Raw genomic sequence first — 21,562 nt, forward strand, 5'->3', positions numbered from 1 at the left:
TAGGATTTCATATAAGGCAAAGGGAATAGTTACCAGAATAGGTATCCTCACTATTTTTGGGGGGTTCATTTTACCAATTTGCTCTTTTTTTTCCTTTAAAATTTTTTCTTTCTTTCTTTCTTTCTTTCTTTCTTTCTTTCTTTCTTTCTTTCTTTCTTTCTTTCTTTTTAATGTTTTATTTATTTCTGAGAGAGAGAGAGACAGCGTGAGCAGGGGAGGGTCAGAGAGAGAGGGAGACACAGAATCTGAAACAGGCTCCAGGCTCTGAGCTGGCTTTCAGCACAGAGCCCAACATGGGGCTCAAACCCACGAACCTTGAGATGAAGTCAGACACTTAACCGACTGAGCCACCAGGTGCCCCTAATCTCTATTTAATTTTTAGAGAGAGACAGAGTGTGAGCAGGGGAGGAGAAGAGAGAGAGGGAGACACAGAATCTGAAGAGGCTCCAGGCTCTGAGCAGTTAGCACAGAGCCCGACTCGGGGCTCAAACTCACAAACCGTGAGATCATGACCTGAGCCGAAGTTGGACGCTTAACCCACAGAGCCACCCAGGTGCCCCCTGATTTGCTCTTTGACTTTTACCATAATTCCAAACCTCTCCATACTTTGAATTTCAAAATTACTCCCAGTTTCACGTAATGTGAACTGGGAATGGAAAACACTCTGATCTGTAATGGAGTAAGTTGGTACCATATCGTACTCTATTGTATGTATATCCTACTTTGAGCAAATCCATGTGTTAATATCTACTTGCTCTGAAACTTGTGAAAATTGATTAGGAAAAAGTTAAGAAGAACTTGCCTTTGGACTCTCTTCACTGAAAGGAAACCGCCAACTAGTTCAAAGAGCAGGCCTCTTACTGTTCATATTTTGCAAACAAGATCATTTCTTCAACAAATGGAGGCACTTGGAACATTGTCAACTCAGATAAATTAAGCTTTGTGTCTCCCTGGTAAGTGAAACTGTTTAATGATAATTTTACTAGTCCATTTGGGAAGTGACCAAAGCACTATTAGATAAGTTAAAATTTTTAAAAAGCATGGAAAATACTTTTGCCAACTGTTTCTTCTTGGCCTCTTGGCAAAGATCAACAGTTACATTCCCTATCTAGGGACTATCTCTTGTGGGCCAGACCAGATGATCTAATAGGTCTTTATAATCTCTAAATACTGTGACTTTTATCCCCAAGTGAACTACATAGTTTATTTACATAGAAACACATTCACAGGCTTAAGGAAATGCAGTATGACTAATGCTAAGGAAAGTGAGCCAGAATGACTCAAGTGGCTTTTTTTTTCTAAATAGGATAAGTAAATTAAAATCATAGACGTTCTCTCTAGTTCCCTTCCAGCATCTCAATATGTAGATTTTAGATGTCAGAATTCCCCAGTAGTGAATTATTTTTCTGCCACCAGCAAATTATAAACATATTGTCCTGTTAAATCAGTAAACCTTTGCCATACTTCTCAAGAAAACTCTTCAATGGAGATTTGGTTTAATTGTTGTTTTAATTTTACATTCTATCCCGGGCACATGGGAAATTTAAAATGTTGGGAATGATAGAAAAATAAAAATTGCCAGAAAAATACAAGCATGATAAATAAAACATAATCACTGTGCATTTCAGCTTTATTAAGAATGTGTTTTTGTGCCTTGGGCTATGTTTATCAAGAAAAATGAAGCATTGGGAGGAATCTCAATTTTTTAATAAAACAATCATTTCCTCGGGATTGTGTTGGCAAAGACAATGCTTTTAAGGAGCCTTTTTTCTCCCACTCTGTGTTGTACAAACACTTTATGCTTTCTCCATCAGGTGATACTTTGAATTGTCTAGGACTAACACTAAATTGATTTTATTGTTGTTGTTGATTTTTTTAAAATCAAATCTCCATACATGACACTGGACGTCCTTAAAAAATAAAGGGAGGGTCAAGAGATCTTACTTCCAGAGGAAGTAAGCTTCTCCACTGATTACTTGCCCAGCTTACAGGGGCATACACAGGTGACAAGAATGTGGTGAAGAGACACCAAATAAGAAGGCAGATGACAAGAGCTGACGAGACCCTACTATTACCCATGAATTGTGTTCCTAAGCCAACTGGATAGGCATCAGGCCATTCTTTATTTTCAGGGGAAGTGTCTGGATGATGATCATTTCTGATAAAAATGGGGTGTAGTGAGGAATTCTGTCTGAGGGCTTGCCGATCAGTCCCTTCCGCTGCGCTTTCAGCTTCCCCAGCCCTGATTTATCATTTGAAAGTCCGTTCCAGTTTGGCACGAAGGAGAAAGGCCTTATAAATACAATGCATTACTTTCTGACATCCTGTAACTTACTACACAATTGATTATGTTGCTTACCCTTAAACGAAAGCATTTTCTTAAGAGAGGACAATTTTTCTATGGGCTCTCTTATATAGTACATGCTACAAGTTCCATAAGTCACTCCCAACCCCCACTGTGTCAAGTGAAGACGTCTCTCAGGTCCCTTCCCACAATAAATTCAACATGAAATGTAGCATATATTCTTCATGCCGCAGTCTTTGGTTTTAGGGAGAGTATCACTCTCCAGAACATGGCTCATTTTACTAACTTATCTCCGTTTGGTGTCTCGTCACATTCTACAATGATTTAGCTTTCATCTCCATCACTTTCATAGCGCATGCTTTGAAATTACCCTAAAACTTAGATCCCTGCTGAGGGCCGTGTTCATGGTGGAGGATGCGTTTGTTTGGACTGTTTGTGTCCTCCTAAGTCTAGCTCAAAGGTCACCTTCTCTCTCTCTGTTTCCCTCTCACCTCCCTCAGGCAGCTCTTCCTTTGTGCTCACATAACACTTTGTTCAAACAGCTAGCATATCATTATACGAGTGCTCCACACGTCTGTTTTACTGAGAGCTTTAGTGAATTCTTTGCTGGGACAGACGCCATTTCAATCACCCTTTTATTCTCAAGCAGACACATAATAGTTGCTTAACAAGTGTTGGCTCACTTGAACCAGATTTCCTTTCAGTAAACAATTTGATAGGCCCGTGATTTAGGGAGTGGTAAACTCAGCTACCATTTGCACACACACACACCCATTTCCATTCTGTGTTGCATTCTGTATCATCTACAGATTTTTTCTTTCATTCTGCTATTGTTCCAGCGCACCAGATTGACTCTGAAATATGTTTAATAGTAGGATGTAGTTGATGCTGGGCTTTTGAAACATTTTCTTAGAATATTGGGGGTTCTCAGAAATGTAAGCATTCAGTAAACTATGGATATATAGAATAAGGCCCAATGAAAGACATTAATGCTTATCGGAACACAATTGACCACATTTTATTACTTAATTTTTATTTCTGGGGAATCACATGCAATTTCCCTACCATGGGATGAAACATAAAGGGGAGGAAATCTCCCTTGATGAAATCTACCCTTTTCTGCACTGTTTATTGAGTGTAAATAAGACCATCATGGTCATGAAGATGATGAATGGCTTTGCTTTGATGTTACTAACCTTCCACAGTTGTTGTAGCTTCCTACTGTGCCACATTTCTACTATAGTTTCTGAAGTTTTCTTAAGCTGAGGAATATATATTATGATGGAGGTGGTTAGTGAGAGCGGTTATTTGTTTCATTAGCATTCATTGTGCAAATGGAGTAGACAGTAAGTACTGAGTTACCTTTTTCACTTACCAAAATTAAAATGTCTTTCCAATTAAGTGACATACTATCACAATACCACCAGCATCTAGCAATGTCTCTTCAATTTAAGAATTCAGTGAATACATTTTATTCATATGTTATCATTTATTTTTGAATCCCAGGAACAAAATAAATACCTCTCTCTACCTGAAAGGATCTCAGTACAGTCATGCCCAGAGAGTTGTTACGATAGTTAACCACTCATTGGTTTTCCCAATCAATTTCATTTCACTTTATCAAATAATTGTTAATTTGCCTCTCTTCTGTTCTCTTTTTTTAAATGTCTGTTTCAGGTTTTAATTTGTCAATAGTTAATCAGTAATTAACACTAACAATATGGGCCATTCACAATGTGCTGTATGTGTTCGATCTTCTCTGTTATGCATAAATTATATATATAAATAATATATATAATATATAATTTATTCATTAAGTTATTAAATAGTGCTTTACTGAACATTTATGTTAGGTGCTGTGGTAAATGCAAGATAGATATGATGTTTTCTGCCCTCAATGATCTTTAAATGTAGTGAAGAGAATAAAATAATTACTTCACAAATATAAATACATTAAATACAGTTCTGAAATGCTGCAGTGAGTCAGAGGAAGAGGATATTTCCAATCATAGAATCAGAGGAGGCTTCATGGAAGATAAGTCTCTTATGCAGGGGCTTGAGGAACAGAGATTAGGGACAAACTATTCCTGATGGAAAAACGTGAAGAAGGGGTTTAATTGGCAAGATGTGGGACCTATTTGGGAATGGAAATAGTCCATTTGGGCTTAGACATAGTAGAAGGAAGAAAAGACTTTACAAGTAATCTGAAATCAGTTCATAGAAGGAGTTGAATGCCATGTAAAGGTGTTTAGAATTTTGCCAGGTAGCTATGGGGATCAGGTAGGTTGATTAGTTGCCCACTTTAAGATGATTAATTAGCATATAAAGTGGACAGGATATGGGGAGACTAGTTAAGAACTTATTATGATAGACTCAGGTGATCCCTATATCCATCTGAACTAGTGTGTGGGCAACGTGTGTAGAGAGGAGGGAATATTTGGTCTATCCTGTATGTGCAGTTGGGATTCAACAGTAGATAAATAAGAATAAGGATGACAAATACTTGCCAAAGGTTGATTAAGTAAATTAATTTACTTTGGATTTAAACAATATGGTCTTGTGCAGTTTTACAGCAGTATTTGGCAGACCAGGGAGAGAAACAGGAAACACATGATGATACTGAAGATCAGAGTTTGGAAAATGAAAATATATAAAAGATCAGAAGATAAAGATCCTGGGATTCTAGTGAAAGCATCATTGAAATGTCTTCACAAATGTTATTGACTAAATAGAAGTTGAAGTGCAGCTAGAAGAGAGTGATTAACTGAGGAGATCTGAAAGAATTTGTGGGCTTCTTATATCACAAATAGAAATTGAGTGGAGTCTGGGTGGCTCAGTCAATTAAGCCCCCGACTTTGGCGCAGGTAATGATCTCACAGTTTGTGGGTTTGATCCCTGCATCAGGCTCTGTGTTGACAGACAGCTCAGAGCCTGGAGCCTGTTTCAGATTCTGTATCTCCCTCTCTCTCTAACACTCCCCTGCTCATGCTCTATCTCTCTCTCTCTCTCAGAAATAAATTTTTTTAAAAAATTAAAAAAAAACAAGTAGAAATTGAATACGTTCAATTCTATTGGAGGAGTGGATATGTAATAAGTAAGAGATTTCCAGAGGGTGGAGCTTTTCCAGATGATGATGAAGTTCAGGTTATGGCCATGTTACTGTTGACCACAGTCACAGAAATGAAAGAAGATAAATATCATTAGGCTTGATGAGGTCAGCCCACTAGAAAGCCCTCAGACAGCATGGAGGGAAAGATGATAAGATGATACAGAACTAAATTATAGAATTAAAACATCCCCAAACAGAGTGGAAATTCAGAGAGAAATTTTCATGAACTATCTCCCATCTCTAAGAAAATTGTGATGCTAAAACTAGGCAGGTCTTAGTGAAGAAACCCCATTCTTTCTGCTGGGCTCTGATTATTGAAGAATCCTTAGTTACCTTCTGATTTTTCAAGAATTCAATTTGTCACTTCAAATGCAACTATTATACTTATTCTCTTTTTCATTTAAAGCAAAAGTACATAAGTTCACAATCACTGGATGTGTTTTAGAGTACAGTGAATGCTCATTTATGAATTCCATATTTTCATGTTTGCCAACTCACTAAAATGTATTTATTTGTAGACTCAAATTAATACTAGCAATGCCTTTTTGTGGTCATTGGCAGACACGCACAGAGCATCGAAAATGTATGTTGCTCCATTCACACATTCCAAGCTGAGGTCAAACAAGGTCACGTTCTGCCTCCTTGTCTCAGCTCTCATACAGTGTCCTTTTTGAGATCTATTTAGTGCTACATTTTCCCCATTTTTGCACTTTTGTTAATGAAATCACTGTTTAAAATGGCCCCCAAGTGTAATGCTGTAGTGCTATCTAGTTTCTAAGCACAAAAAGCTATCATGTGCCTTTTGGAGAAAATACATGTGTTAGATAAGCTTCATTCAGGCATGAGTTATAGCTGTTGTCTGGGAGTTCAATGTTAATGAATCAACAAAATATATATTAAATAGGTGTCTTTAAACAGAAACACACATAAATCAAGGTTATGTATTGACCGGTTGATGAAAACATGACCGGAAGCTTGCAGGAAACACTCCTTGTATTTCCCCTGGGAGCAATTCTTCAGTCTTCATGAATTCAGTGTTTGTGGCAACTCTATAGACAGAACTACTGCAAATAAAGAGAATCAACTGTACCTTGTTTGGGTTAAAGGCAGGTGTTTTAGTTGGTTAGATCCTCACTCAAATTCTTTATCACTAATGACCATTGCCTCCTCAAATTGTACAAGCTTTTCATAGATGCTATTCTCTTGTTAATTGGTTGATGAAAACCAAAATATGATTTATTTAAATGTTTCATTTCAAAGGAATTTTAGACTTAATAGACAACTTACAAAAAAGTACAGTGTTTCATCTAAATTTCCCTAATGTTAACATTGCTTATAACCATAGTATAATTATCAAAACTCAGAGATCAACATTGTTATAATACTACTAACTTATCCATAGACTTTATTAGAATTTCTCAACTTTTGCCTTTAATGCCCCTTTCCTGGTCCAGAGTCCACCCTGCATTTAGTGTCATGTTTCCTCAGTCTCTTTCCTTTAGTGAGAGTTGTTCAGTCTTTCTTTTTCTTCCATGACCCAGATATTTTTAATGATTACCACTGGTCAGGTATTTTGTAGACTGTCCCTCAGTTTGGACTTATGGGATGTCTTCTGATGATTAGACTGTGGTTACTTTTTGGCAAGAAGTCCACAGAAGAGATGATGACATCATAGCAGAGCCAGTGATGTCTCACTAGTCTTCCTAGTGATGTTAATTTTGATCACTTGGTTAAGGTAGTGTCTGCCATATTTTTCCACTATGAAGTTACTATTTTTCTCTTTGTTACTATATTTCTCTTTGTAATAAGACTTTTTTTAATGTTACAGTTTTTTAGAGTATGTTGTATTCCACTAGCAATTATCAATAATCATTCAGTGCTGAGCGCAGTGATAAGTATGTGGCTTAATTTTTAAATGGTATCTTTTTGTTCACTGGGAGCTGACATCTAGTTGGGGAGATAGGTAGGGCACTCACTAAACAGCAAGCACTCTACAAGGAAAGAAATGGAGAACTACATTATGGCAAATAGTATGGCACAGAATAAAAAGCTGGAGGAGTAGGGGAGGCATCTTATAGAAAGTGGCAACTCATGCCCGGCTTTGAAGGGCAAGAGGACTTTCCTAGGCAGAAATGAATAATTCAGGAAATTCAGTGAAATACATCATGTACCTTAGTTCCCTGGAAACTGTGTTAGAACCCAGAACTATATAGATAAAAAACACAATTCCTACCTTCAAGGAGTTCCCAGTCTAGTGAGAAGGACAAGACAGAGATATCTGAGTGGAAAGCATATATTATCAGTATCATAGACAGGTGGGTGAGCACAGTGTGTTATGCATGTGGGAGGGAGTAATACTGCACCTTAGAGGTTAAAAACCGACAAACTAGGGGGCACCTGGGTGGCTCAGTCGGTTGGGTAGCCAACTTCGGCTCAGGTCATGATCTCACAGTTCACGAGTTTGAGCCCCACATCGGGCTCAGAGCCTGGAGCCTACTTCAGATTCTGTGTCTCCCTCTCTCTGTCCCTCCGCTGTTCATGCTGTCTCTCTCTCTCTCTCAGAAATAAATAAACATTTGAAAAAAAAATGATAAACTTCATGTTGTCTAGACTCTGCACACTCTAAGAATAAAAAGAAAAGAAAAAGCTCCTGTCTTGATGTCACTGTGTCTGCACTTGAACTTTTAGTCATTGAAGTTAACTTATCAATACATCTTATTCTTCCGGTGGGTCTAGTTCTTCCTTCTGTTGCTGCAGGGAATAATTCTACTCCCTTTTTAAAAATGTTTATTTGTTTATTCCTTTTTGAGAGAGAGAGAAAGACAGAGTGCCAGTGGGGGAGGAGCAAAAAGAGAGGGAGACACAGAATCTGAAGCAGACTCCAGGCTCCGAGTTGTCAGCACAGAGCCCAGTGTTGGGCTTGAACCCACAAACCAGAAGGTCATGACCTGAGCCGAAGCCAGACACTTAACAAACTGCCACCCAAGTACCCCTTACTCCCTGTTTTTTAAGGATAGTCCTAAAAGAAAAGACATAACATCCTTTCTTAATGTCCTCTTTTTAAGAGAAACATGAATAAATCTACATACTATATACGGCTTTTAGATCCTTCAGAACTCAGTGTGTTGGCTTGGTCCATACTTCCCTTAAAAATAATCCATTCCCCTGTACCCTGTTCCTCACATCCTCACCCTTATGCTGATCTCTTCTTCTGGGAATATTTTAAAAGAATTGTTATGTGAGGTCTCCCCCACCCCATTCAGTTGGAGTTTTGAACCTAGCATTCAAAACCTATTTATTTCTCTCATATTTGGTGCTCTTCATTTTGACCTCTAGTCAGAGTTCTCTTTGAACTTTGATTTTGTTGGCTGGCATAGCTTTTATTTCCTCTCACTTTTAATATCTGAAGATTTGATAAGAATATAATCTTTTTTCATCCAAGGATTTAATCAAATAAACAAGACAGGGTCAAGAACAGAGCTCATGAGCAAACCATGTGTATCTGGTCATTTCACCATATATAAAGTTCCCACCTATACTGTCAGGCAGCCTCCGTGTCTCCCTCTGCAGGGAGTGCATGGTAAAGGTCAATGCTCATTGACAGCGTCGAGCCTGACCCAACTAGAGCCCAAGGTAGCATGTTGGTCAGCAGTTTCAAATCAGGTTACACTTCAAGGAAGATGGGTTATATTATGTCACTTCCTAAAAGCCAGGAAGAGTTGTTCTTGCTAAGGACAATAATTCTTTAGTGTTAGGCTACTTGTGGGGTTTTCTTACGTGCATGGTCTTACAGATATGAGATGGCATAAGTTGTCAATGAAGACTGCGGGTTAGGGAATGACAAAATAAAAGCAGAATTTAACGCCAAGTATATCTATATATATTCTGTTAATGGAGCTGCGGATGGACTGGAGGGGAAAGAAGCTGGAGAGAGGGAGGCCAGTAGGGAGACCGCTGGAGTTATCCTGAAAGTGAGGGGGCAAAAAACTTCATCAAAGACAATAGTGAAAAGTTGAGAGGAAGGAACAGATAAAAGGCACACGGTCACAGAAGAGCAATAGACTTTGTATCTTTTGTAAAAATGGGTTTGGGGAGGGGGAAGCAGGGGCAAATCGAAAATTAACTGTCATATTTTCAGTCTGGAAGAATGATGGCTGGAAAAAAAAAAGAGAGAGAGAACTTGTAAGGAGAATCCTGTATAGGAGGAGGTTGGTTTTCCTGTTTTTGTTTGACTCAGTGCAGACGAGAGACAAGTATATTTCAGACGGGAACCTAAGACTATAGAGTCATCATCCTCTAGGATGGAGAGAAGGGTTTCTGTGGAATGCTTCCTTTGAGGTGTGGCAGAAGCATAGGACCACAGTAGCTGTCAAGTCCCCTTGATTTTCTGGCTCAGAGGTGGATGGTTGCAAAAGTAACAAATTCCATTTCTGATTAAATCAAGGATCCCTTAATTTTGCAGATCCTCTTAATATGTTACAAATGGTAAATGTGGTTATGAAAATCTTGGAAATGGAAGTGTGCTAACATAGATGATGTCCTCATCATAGAATGAGTCCCAGGAACAAAATCCTCGAAATCCTATTCTTTAACCATCAGCAAATATTCTAACAAAGCTATCTACCTACTTCCAAATAGAACACTCTACTTTTTTTCTTTCAATGAACGCTCAATTTGTCATCTCTCTACAACCACTAAAATAAAAGTGCAAAGAGAGAATGAAATCATATTAACTTGAAGTCCCATTAATCAACCCTTAGAGAAGACCCTGTTATTAAGCTCTTGCTCATTCATTAAGCACCTGACTGTGCTTATGCATGGGGCCAAAGTCACATAGGCTTGCCCTCTCTGGAGACCCTACAGGCAAGAGCAAGAGAGAAAAAAAATATAAGATGGCCACATAAAAGCGCTAAATGAGCCCCTCTTCAATTATATCTGCAATTTCTCAGCTATTCTATTTTATCAAGGAACAATGTCTTCCATGTAAGTACATTTTTATAAGAATAAAAGCTTACTGGGGTGCCTGGGTGGCTCAGTCAGTTAAACATCCGACCTCTGCTCAGGTCATGATCTCACGGTTCATGGGCTCAAGCCCTGCATCGGGCTCTGTGCTGACAGCTCAGAGCCTGGAGCCTGCTTCAGATTCTGTATCTCCCTCTCTCTCTGACCCTCCCCTGCTCATCCTGTCTCTCTCTCTCTCTCAGAAATAAATAAAACATTTAAAAAAATTTTAAAAAGAATAAAAGCTTACCTATCTGAGCCTCACAACACTCCTACCTTCTTAGTCTTTTAAAGCAGTTTTCTGCCTCTAACCCACTTGGTGGCTTAGGGTCATCCTTTAGTAGAGTGGGCCATTGTTGAAGTCTACACTCTCATAAAGTCTTTCTTTGTTTTTTTGCTTTCTAGTCATCTTAGTATTGATGGTTGGCAGTTGCCCCTCCTGTTCTTTTGTTTTTGCCCTTCCAACTGCTCCCCTGGGTCACCTGCAGCTCATTTCTCTGAAACATAGTCAGATCTAGGGAAACAGTAATCCAAGATGGTGGCACACTAGAAGTGAAATGAGTCACTACACCATTCCAAGGGGGTTCTAAAATCAAGGCATAATGTATCATGGAGACATTCAGCTTGCTATACGAGTGTCCAAAAGTGTGTGGTTGGCTCACTGCTGTCTTCCAGGATGGGTGCCAGGAGGTAGTGGTTGACGAAATACTGACCTCAGGACTGGGGAGCAGAGTGCTCTATGTGCAGTATAGATTATTAGGTAACAAGTTAGCATGTGTTTGAGGGATGGAAAGCAAAGTGTCATGTCTGGAAAGTGGAGAAAGGATAAACTTTTCTGTAATCAAGCAGATGCAAGGAAAATTTAGCTTACCATGGAATTATACAAATAAAGATAAATATTACACTCCCATATTGGGTGTCTTTCTCCAAATATATGCATATACACACACCATTTTGTCAATTTTACTGGTGGCCATTTCTTAAAAATTTTTTAATGTTTTTATTTATTTCTGAGAGAGAGAGACAGCATGAGCAGGGGAGGGTCAGAGAGAGAGGGAGATACAGAATCTGAAGCAGGTTTCAGGCTCTGAGCTAGCTGTCAGCACAGAGCCCAACGTGGGGCTCGAACCCACAAACCATGAGATCATGACCTGAGCCGAAGTCGGAAGGTTAGCCTTCTGAGCCACCCAGGTGCCCCTTGGTGGCTGTTTTATTAAGCCAGAGTAAAGTGGTGGTCATTCACCAATGGGAATGCCGTCGTTTTCAGTGCTTCTGAAAAGTATTGTCCCCAGTAATCATGGAACAGTGCTCTGAGAGCCAAGGACTGAAGAGTATGCTAAACACACAACCCTAGGGTGGACACAGAAAAGGGAAACAGTCACTTTGAAAATCACAGTTATATTTTATTATTGAAAGATTAAGAAATACCATGATTAGCTCAGAGCTTCAGGTTTTGTGTTAAGTGTTTGAAGGTTATTTATGAGTCTTCATAAGTACCTAGCTGGGGGTGCCTGGGTGGCTCAGGTGGTTTAGTGTCTGACTTTGGCTCAGGTCATGATCTCATAGTCTGTGAGTTCAAACCCTGCATCAGGCTTCGTTAGATCACTTGGATCCTGGAGCCTGCTTCAGATTCTGTCTCCGTCGCTCTCTGCCCATCCCTAATTTGTGCTCTGTCTCTCTCTCTCTCCTTATCAAAAATAAATAAACATTAAAAAAAATTAAGTACTTAGGTGGGCTTTGCATATGTCAGGTGATGTGTCGCATTATTTTCTTTCTTTATTATTTTAGGTTTTTCTGAAAATGAACATATGACTGTATTCTTTCTTCTCATACTTTTTGGAGGAAAAGTATTTAAGTTTAAAATTTATGATAATTTCTAAATTGGCTATTTTTTAAGTTTATCTATTTTTAAAAGAGAGAGACAGAACACACAAGGCATGGAGGGACAAAGAGAGTGAGAGAATCTCAAGCAGGCTCTGCACCATCAGCGTGGAGCCTGAAGTGGGGCTTGAACTCACGAACTGTGAGATCATGAGCTAAAACCAAGAGCCAGACACTTAACTGACTGAGCCGCCCAGGCACCCCTAGATTGCCTATTTTAAACTGATATAGAAATAGTTTGATGACAACTATCATTTAGATTGACTTTAGTCATATCAATATTAAGACAACCTTGGGGGCATCTGGGTGGCTCAGTCGGGGAAGCATCCAACTCTTGATTTTGGCTCAGGTCATGATATGACAGTTCATGAGCTCAAGCCCTCAGTGGGCTCTGTGCTAAAAGCACAAGTCTGCTTGGAATTCTCTCTCTCTCTCTCTCTGCCCCTCCCCTGCTTACCATTATCTCTCTTTTTCTCTCTTTCTCAATAGATAAATAAACTTTCTTAAAAAGGATGTCTTTAACAAAAGAGAAAGAATCTATTATGCTTGTGACTTAGAATAGCGTTTGTATTTCCATTAGAGGCCTTTTTACTTATCTTTAGTATATCTGTGCAGAGAGCTTAAAACACAGCATTCCCATTTTATACATGGTTGAACTCGTACCCAGGGAGGACTAAAGATCCAGGGTCACACCAAGATATGGATAGCATGAGGCCAGTGCTGTCTGGAAGGAACAGGACCAGAAGTTCAAATAAGCAGAAAGGGTTTGCTGATGGCAGACTAAGGTTCAAGTATAGAGGAGTAATTTACAGAAGAGGAACAAGTGGAAACAAACAGAGTCTCAGATTCTAAAGGCCGGGTATAAACGGGGAGATGTTAACAGGCAAAACTGAACCTCAGTCTTGGGAATGGTGTCCTCTCTGTTCAGTTTTATGTTGTTTGCTGGCACAGGTGGTTCTAGGGCCTCAGAATTTAGTCATGGCCCAGATAGAAGTCCAGAGATAAACCCTGTCCCTCAATGAGACAACAGAGAAACACAGATTGCCTCATAGCTGGTTCTATTTAAGTGGCACCCTGAAACTGAACTTCTCTTTCTGAGTCCATTGCACAATTTCATCCATAAACTTATGAAAGGATGAAAAGGCTTTTCAAATATTGCAACCTTTTTCATAAGTTTAGCAAAATGGTTTCAGAAAAGGGATAATTCACTTTTAAATAGGATTCCACTAACACCTAGAGAAGAAAAAACTTTCGAAAGATCTCTTTAGAACAGCTCCCCTATTCTTGACACAACATCGATGCAGATAGTCCAGGATCTGTATCTAACTTTGCACGATCCAGAACAGGAGGCCATCAAACTTTATTGAGAAAGGGCCAGAGAGTAAATATTTTAGGCTTTGTTGGCCACAGGGTCTGTGTTGCAACTACTCAATTCCGCCATTGTGGAATTCCGCCATTTTTCACTATAGTGAAAAAGCAGCCATACAAGAGTAACAAATGGGAGCAAGCACATTCCAGTACAACAAGAAGCAGGATGGATTTGGCTCAGAGCCTGTAGTTTGCTCACCCCTAAACTAAAAGAATGAAATTTGTGGGGCACGTGGGTGGCTCAGTCAATTTAGCATCCACCTTTGGCTCAGGTCATGATCTCGAGGTTCATGGGAGGTTCATGGGTTCAAGCCCGGTGACTTCGAGCTCCCTGTGGGGCTCTGTGCTGACAGCTCGGAGGAGCTTGCTTCGTATTCTGTGTCTCCCATCTCGCCCCTCCCCCACTTGTGCTCTGGTTTGCTCTAAAAAATAAACATTAAAAAAAAATTTCAAAGAATGAAATTTGTTTACCAACAAAAATGTATTAAAACGCAACCCACGTCTCCCTGTATGTCATGAAGAGTGTACAACAGAACCTGGAGAAGTGAGGCTCATCTGAGGTCTTCAATCCCAGGATTTCTCAATGAGTAGAACTGTTCTCCTCTATCATTTGCCATTTCTATCAAATGGTCTTATGAATCAATCAGCCTTTGAAAGTGTGAGTATATTATCCATTTTATTTTGGGGGAAAAGGATCCCCGTATTCCCCTTCCTAAAAGAGTCTGGTTACTTCTTAAAGACAATCTCCTAGCAATTTTCCTCTTCTAAGCAACTGAGTTAAGGAGCCTCCTTCTGCCTTGATTTCCTTTAATCATATGCCCTCGCTGTACCTATTATTCTCCTTTCTCCTTGAAATCTTCACACTGCGACCACATTTACCCATGACTTGTTTATCTTTTGTGTGTTTGCTTTTTGTTTAGACAATAGTTTGCTCTCCATTGATGGCAGCACTCTAAAGCAATGGCTTAGAAATTCTAGAAACAATGCAACATCCCCAAGTCACTTCTATTGTGGGATGCTTTTTGTGATTTTTCTTTGAGGAACGCATTTACCTTGGTAATTGTATCCTGCCCAACCTAATATTATAATAAACTCTAGGGGGGCCTGGGTGGCTCAGTTGGTTCAGCATCCGACTTAAGCTCAGGTCATGACCTCATGGTTCATGAGTTCAAGCCCTGCATGGGGTGAGCTTGAACCCTACTCCAGGTGAGCCTTGCTTCTCTCTCCCTCTCTTTCTCCCTTTCTTTGTGCCCCTCATGGGATTTTCTTTCTCCCCCTCTCTCTGCCCCTCACTCACTTGCACCCCCTCTCTCCCATAAATAAACAAATAAATAAATAGGGGGCACCTGGGTGTCTCAGTCGTTTAAGCATCTGACTTCAGCTCAGGTCATGATCTCACAGTTTGTGAGTTCGAGCCCCACATTGGGCTCTGTGCTGACAGCTCAGAGCCTGGAGCCTGCTTCAGATTCTGAGTTTCCCTCTCTCTCTGCCCCTCCCCCACTCATGCACTGTCTCTCTCTGTTTCTCAAAAATGAATAAGTATAAAAAAATTTAGATAGATAGATAGATAGATAGATAGATAGATAGATAGATAGATAGATAAAATCAACTCTTAATTTCTGGAGTACTTCATTGACCAAAGTGACATAAAAGTTTGTCTGTGATTGGGAAAATTATTTGACATGGAAAACAAGTATACAGACAATAAGAGATTTGAATATATGAACAACCAAATAACAGTTGGGATGTCAATCAACAAATATGTTTGGAAGCCCCACTCTTTGTCATGGATATGTAGCAAGTACTGAAATATTATTAGGAACTGTCATAGGTATTTCAACCTTTGCAACAACTGTATTGCAAGGATATTGTGACTTTCATTAGGCTTTGAGAGAGAAAGTGACTTCCGTGGGTCTTAGAAGGATAAAGATTAAGATTTCTACTTAGTCTTCCAGTAGTAGATCTAGCACTCTCTAAACAACTACCTGTGAGTATATACTGAATAATTCCATGCAACTCAGAAGCATCGTTACCCTCCTTATTTCTGGACACCAATAGGACCATAGATGAAATACAAGACAGGTTTGCTGCCTGGAGGGAATTTGTAAACTATTTCCTGAGATAAGGCATAGATGTATTCCGTGCCTTTGTTCCTCTTCTCTCTGCATGCCCTGTCTTCCCCCCTCTCTAGCTGCTATCCGTATGTTCAGCAAATTTATTGAGATATAATTTACATGCAACAAATTGTATCCATTTAAAATATACAATTGGTGCGTTTTGACAAACTCACATCCACCACACAGTCATGACAATCAAAATACAGAACATCTTCATCACTTCCAAAAGTTTCCGTGTGTCCCTTTGCATCTTCCTCTCACCCTGTCTTCTTCTCACCCTGGCCCTGGGCACACTCCAATCTGCTTTTTGTCTCTGTAGAGTAGCTGGCAATTTCTACAATTTTATAGAAATGGAATCAATATCGTATATACTCTTTTGTGTCTGGCTTTTTTCATTCAGTATAAAGATTTTGAGACTCACCATGCTGTTACATGTGTAAATAGTTTGTTCCTTCTTATCAGTGAATTGATTAGTTTCAGCACAGAGCCCGATGCAGGGCTTGAACTCATGAACCATAAGATCATGACCTGAGCCAAAGTCAGATGCTTAACAGACTGAGCCACCCAGGCACCCTGCTTCTGGACTCTTAAAGGGAGAATCTGTCCTTTGCCTGGAGTTTGCTAGGCATTCCTCAGCCAACTTGTCTACCTATGTTTTCACATGGTCTTCTTCTAGGACTCAGTGTTGTCTCCTTTTTTGTCTACAGACTCTGTCATTGGACTTAGGGAACAGCCTATTGTAGGATGTTTTCAAGATCTTTACCTTAATTATGTCTTTAAAGACCTTTCTCCAAAAAAGGTCACATTCTGAGGTTCCAGGTAGACCTATGTTTTGGGACTCCCAATAGAACTCACTCTATGCATATTTTAGAACATTTCCTCCTTATTATTATGTGTTTTATGACACTACTATAAATGGCTTAAAATTCTTCATTTCTAACGATTTGCTGCTAGTATCTAAAAATATAATTGACTTGGATATGTTAATCCTGTATCATATGATTTTGCTAAATGCAATTATTAGTTCTGGCTATTGTTATATAGATTATTTTAGGATTTTCTACATAAACAAGCACACCAGTTACAAATAGTTACACCAGTTACCAACTAAGACAATTTTACTTTTTCTAGTTATGCCTTTTGTTTTTCTTGCTTTATTGCAATTACTAAGATGTCCAGTGAAATGGTGACTAGAAGGAATAAGAGCGGTCTTTTTCCCAATATTATGGGGAATTAATTCTATAATTAAGCATTTAGGATTTTATTTACAATAAGTTTTTATAGAATGCCTATTATCAGATTGAAAAAATTACTTTTTTATTCCTAATAGGAAAGGTTTTTTTAAATAAAAAAAAGAATATGAATTTTATCAACTGATTTTTCTGCATCTATTGAAATAATGATATGCTTTTTCCCATATAACCTACTAATATGATGAATTACCTTGATTATTATATACAAATCAATCTTATGTTTCTGGAATAAATCTTAATGGGAGACAATGTTCTTTATATGTTGCAAGATTGGATTTATTAAAAATTTTTTAAGGATTTTTGCATTTATGTTTAGGAGGGATATTGGTCTATGATTGTCTTTTAATTTATATGTCCAATTTTTATTTTATTTTATTTTTTTTAAATGTTTTATTTATTTCTAGGAGAGAGAGAGACAGCGTGAGCAGGGGAGGGTCAGAGTGAGAGGGAGTCACAGACTGAAACAGGCTCCAGGCTCCGAGCTGTCAGTCAGCACAGAGCCCGACGCAGGGCTCGAACCCACGAACCGCGAGATCATGACCTGAGCGAAAATAGGACGCTTAACCGACTAAGCCACCCAGGCGCCCCTGTCCAATTTTTATTTTAAAAAAGGAATAAGGGGAGTGTTTCCTGTTCTATTTTATGGAAAGGTTTTGTAAGATTACAAACCTTTGAGTATTTGATAGGAATCACCAATCATACCATGTGGAACTGGAATTTTCTCTGTGGGAAAGTTTAGATAATGAATTTAATTGCTCTGAGAGATACAAGGCCATTTAGATTTTCTGTTTCATCTGTGTCAGTTTAGTAAGTTGTATCTTTTAAGGAATTTGTCCATTTTATCGAGGTTCTGACCTCATTATTTTTCTATCTCTACCCTAGATATCTTCTCCTCTTGAAACTTTCCCTGACCCTTCCAGCAGAAGTGATTGCACAGTCTTTGTGCCATTACTTTATCTGGTAGAATTTGTACTTTACACTTTTCTATGCGGTTGTTTGCCCATATATCTCTTCTTATGCTAAGTGAAGGGCCTTAAAGTTTAAGGATTGCATCCTATTTATCTCTGAGTCTCTGCTGTCTTATATGGTGCTTGGCACATAACAGATACCATCCACCACCAATGTTTCATCACCCTGTTCCACTTATTGTCTAATTTATAGTTACACATGCATGTTTCCGACTTCCTCTGACTTTATTCTGACTTATGATTATGAGCATGTTTTGCAAAAATGTCAAGTATTATTCAATGTTTGTATTCCTTCTATGTCATATATTTAGAATAATTAACCTCTTAAATAACACTAATCTTACAAAACCCTTGCAAAAAATAGAAGAACATGGAACCCTGACTCACTCATTTAAAAAATTTTTTTCTTAATGTTTATTTATCTATTTATTTTTAATGTTTTATTTATTTTTGAGAGAGAGAGAGACAGTGTGAGGAGGGGAGGGTCAGAGAGAGAGGGAGACACAGACTCTGAAGCAGGCTCCAGGCTCTGAGCTAGCTATCATCACTGAGCTGTCAGCACAGAGCTCGACATGGGGCTGGAACTCACGAACTGTGAGATCATGATCTGAGCTGAAGTCAGATGCTTAAACAACTGAGCCACCCAGGCACCCCATCTTAATGTTTATTTATTTTTGAAGGAGAGAGAAACAGAGCAGGAGTAGGGTAGGGGAAGAGAGAGAGGGAGACACAGAATCCAAAGCAGGCTCCAGGGTCTAAGCTGTCAGCACAGAGCCCAATGCAAGGCTTGACCTCACAAGCCATGAGATTATGTCCTGATCTGAAGTCAGAAATGTAACCGACTGAGCCACCCAGGCATCCCTTCCCTCACTGATTTTTAATCAAAATTGGACTATTAAATTAAGTAGACTTGCTGAACAGTATAGAAAATCAGTGTTCTATAAACACAGAAAGAGGTTAAATGGAAATTGAGAAAGATGCCTCAATAAAGGGAGAGAACTAAGGAAACTAACATTGTTGAGTGCTTACTATAGGCCATACATTGTGATGAACAATTTATATTCCTTATCTCATTTAACCTTGAAATAAATAGGCATAGAAAATATTATTGTCCCCAATTTTACAAGCCAGGAATCTGAGGTTCCAAAAAGTTAAGTACTTTGCCCAAGTCCACAGAATTATTAAGTGGCTATTAAGTTATTAATTAGATCTGGGCTTCAGATCCAAGCCTGAATGATTCCATTATTTCTTATTGGTTTCAATTTTACTTTTGCCCTTTTGATTTTCTACAAGGCACTTGATGGATTCTTCCCAGTTTACCATTAAATTTTGCCAGAGTAGAATATTCTATGCCACCACCCCCACCTCCATGCACCCCCGCCCCGGTCCAATTGAGTGTTGGAATCACTGTAAGTTTAGAAAAATGCCCAAGTATTCCCTGAATATTGATTCTGCATATAGCATGAAATATACAGAAGTTGCAAAGGAGATGCCCAACGGGCTTATCTCAAAGTGTGTGGCATAACTCCCCATTGTCTCCCCACCACTCATCCCCCTTTGTCTACAGGCCTACCATTATTTTGATGATAACAGATGCTACCATCCTGAATGTGGCTAACTGGGGGCATCGTTGTTTCCTGAGTTCCTACCCAAATGTCTTAAGGGCAAACAGGAAGCCAGGCCAGGATAACACAAGCAATGTTCATGGCTTGTTGTGAAAGGAGAGTATATTTCCTTATAGAAGATCTTACCTTTGTGTGTGTTCCATATTGGTTCTGTTTAGAAGGGCCTATGGGTTAATTTGTACAAAGCACATTCTTTCTCCTTTTGCTCTGATACAAGATATATGAAACACCAGATCCAATCACATAGCTTCTCTGCTGCTGCTGCTGCTAAAACCTTCTACCTTAAGTCTCTACTCCTCAACACAATAGTACTCTACAAATCACCTAACCAGGATTCTCTATGATAATCAGGCTTTTTCCCAATTAGAAATAATGACTAATGCACCATTTTCCTAATACATTTCAGCCAAAGAACTAGGAAGGGGAGGCAAGTTTTTCAATGATTCCAGCCTATCAGTTGAAACAATATATTTCTGAGGTCTTCCCAATGTTGAAAACAACAACAACAACAACACAACAACATTTGTTTATTTATTTGTATACAGTACCATGGTCAGGAACTTGCTATTTCACCAGGGAAATTATTTGCAATACATCATTGAGGAGATGACTTAATTCACACTGATCATTCCCTATAGTCTACCATGGGGCGATTGGTACTTTCATGCATTGTAAGCACCCGACAAGGGAGCCGGATAAATGTTCTCTCTCTTGAAATTCTAATCTCAGTTGGAATGACTCCCCCAGGCATCCACAGCTCTAGGTTCTTGCTGACTAAGAAATGAAGCAAGTACTCCCAGGTGTGTTCACATTTGGGGGGAAAAATTCTAAAAAAAGTATCCCTGCCTTTTAGATGTCAGAGATCAACACAGAAAGGCTTGTTACTTTTAGGTAGAAGATACAGCTTCTATGCAGTCTGAGCAGCCAACGTGTTGAGAGGACATCGTCGAGACTTCACGTTAATTAGAAATGTTTATTCAAGCAAACCTAGATCAAATCCTATTCTCTGTGAAGGCAGGTTAGAAGAAGTTGGAATGAATACATAAACCCCTGGAAGCCATGAAGCCAGGAGAGACCTTTCTATTAGATCTTGGACACTGGGAGCGTACTTTGTACTGTCTGGATAGGCCGAGCTTCTGGCCATTGTTCCATTTATCCAGAGCCAGAAGGAGCCCTCTTGCCTACAACAGGAACACGGTTGCCAGGAACACTGTTGCCAGTTTCCTTCTTTCTTTCTTTCTTGTGTGTTTATTTATTTTTGATAGAGAGAGAGACAGAGCGCAAGTGGAAAAGGGGCAGAGAAAGAGGGAGACACAGAATCTGAAACAGGCTCCAGGCTCTGAGTTAGCTGTCAGCACAGAGCCCGATGCGGGGCTCGAACCCACAAACTGCAAGATCATGACCTGAGCCGAAGTCAGACACTCAACCAACTGAGTCACCCAGGTGCCCCCTCAGTTGCCAGTTTCAACAAAGAGCCTATATTGCCCAAGAATACAGTGTTTCCTCTTACAATCTTGGCTCCGTCACCTTGAGGGGGATCCTTCTTGGAAATGTACTCCAGAGGCCTTCCTATTTAACCAGGATGCAAATTGCATTGCTACATAATTCCCCCTGCTGAAGCCCTATGAAAGGAATAAATTGAGACAGAGACAGCAAAATATTAGGACAGATTCCCCCCATTCTTCCTGCTCTCCTACACAGAAGTGAACTTGATTTCAACAAGATGACCCAATTTTTCACATGCTTTTCTACCACTTTTACCCATAATGCTTCCAAATCACTGTCTGATTCACATGGTGCAGAGACACAGAATGAAAAAGAAAAGATAAACTTTTCCAGTAAAAAGTAAAATGGCATTTAATGAAAACTAAGTTTCCAAGTTAATGGGGGGAATGGCATTTTGTTAACAAAACAAAACAAAAACTCTGTGATTAA

The 21,562-nt window shown here is 39.2% G+C and overlaps 1 protein-coding gene across 1 annotated transcript; it reads left to right on the forward strand.

Annotated features, from left to right (window-relative positions):
* The first annotated feature begins 4,574 nt into the window (after positions 1-4,574).
* Positions 4,575-21,245, forward strand: BLID (BH3-like motif containing, cell death inducer). Its single transcript, XM_077763053.1, is given in 4 exon segments — positions 4,575-4,585; positions 20,693-20,824; positions 21,090-21,124; positions 21,127-21,245. Coding segments are annotated over 4 exon segments (297 nt in total).
* Positions 21,246-21,562: the final 317 nt, after the last annotated feature.

This window comes from Crocuta crocuta, unplaced genomic scaffold (assembly GCF_008692635.1).
Source record: "Crocuta crocuta isolate KB4526 unplaced genomic scaffold, BGI_CrCroc_1.0 scaffold316, whole genome shotgun sequence".
NCBI lineage: Eukaryota > Metazoa > Chordata > Mammalia > Carnivora > Hyaenidae > Crocuta > Crocuta crocuta.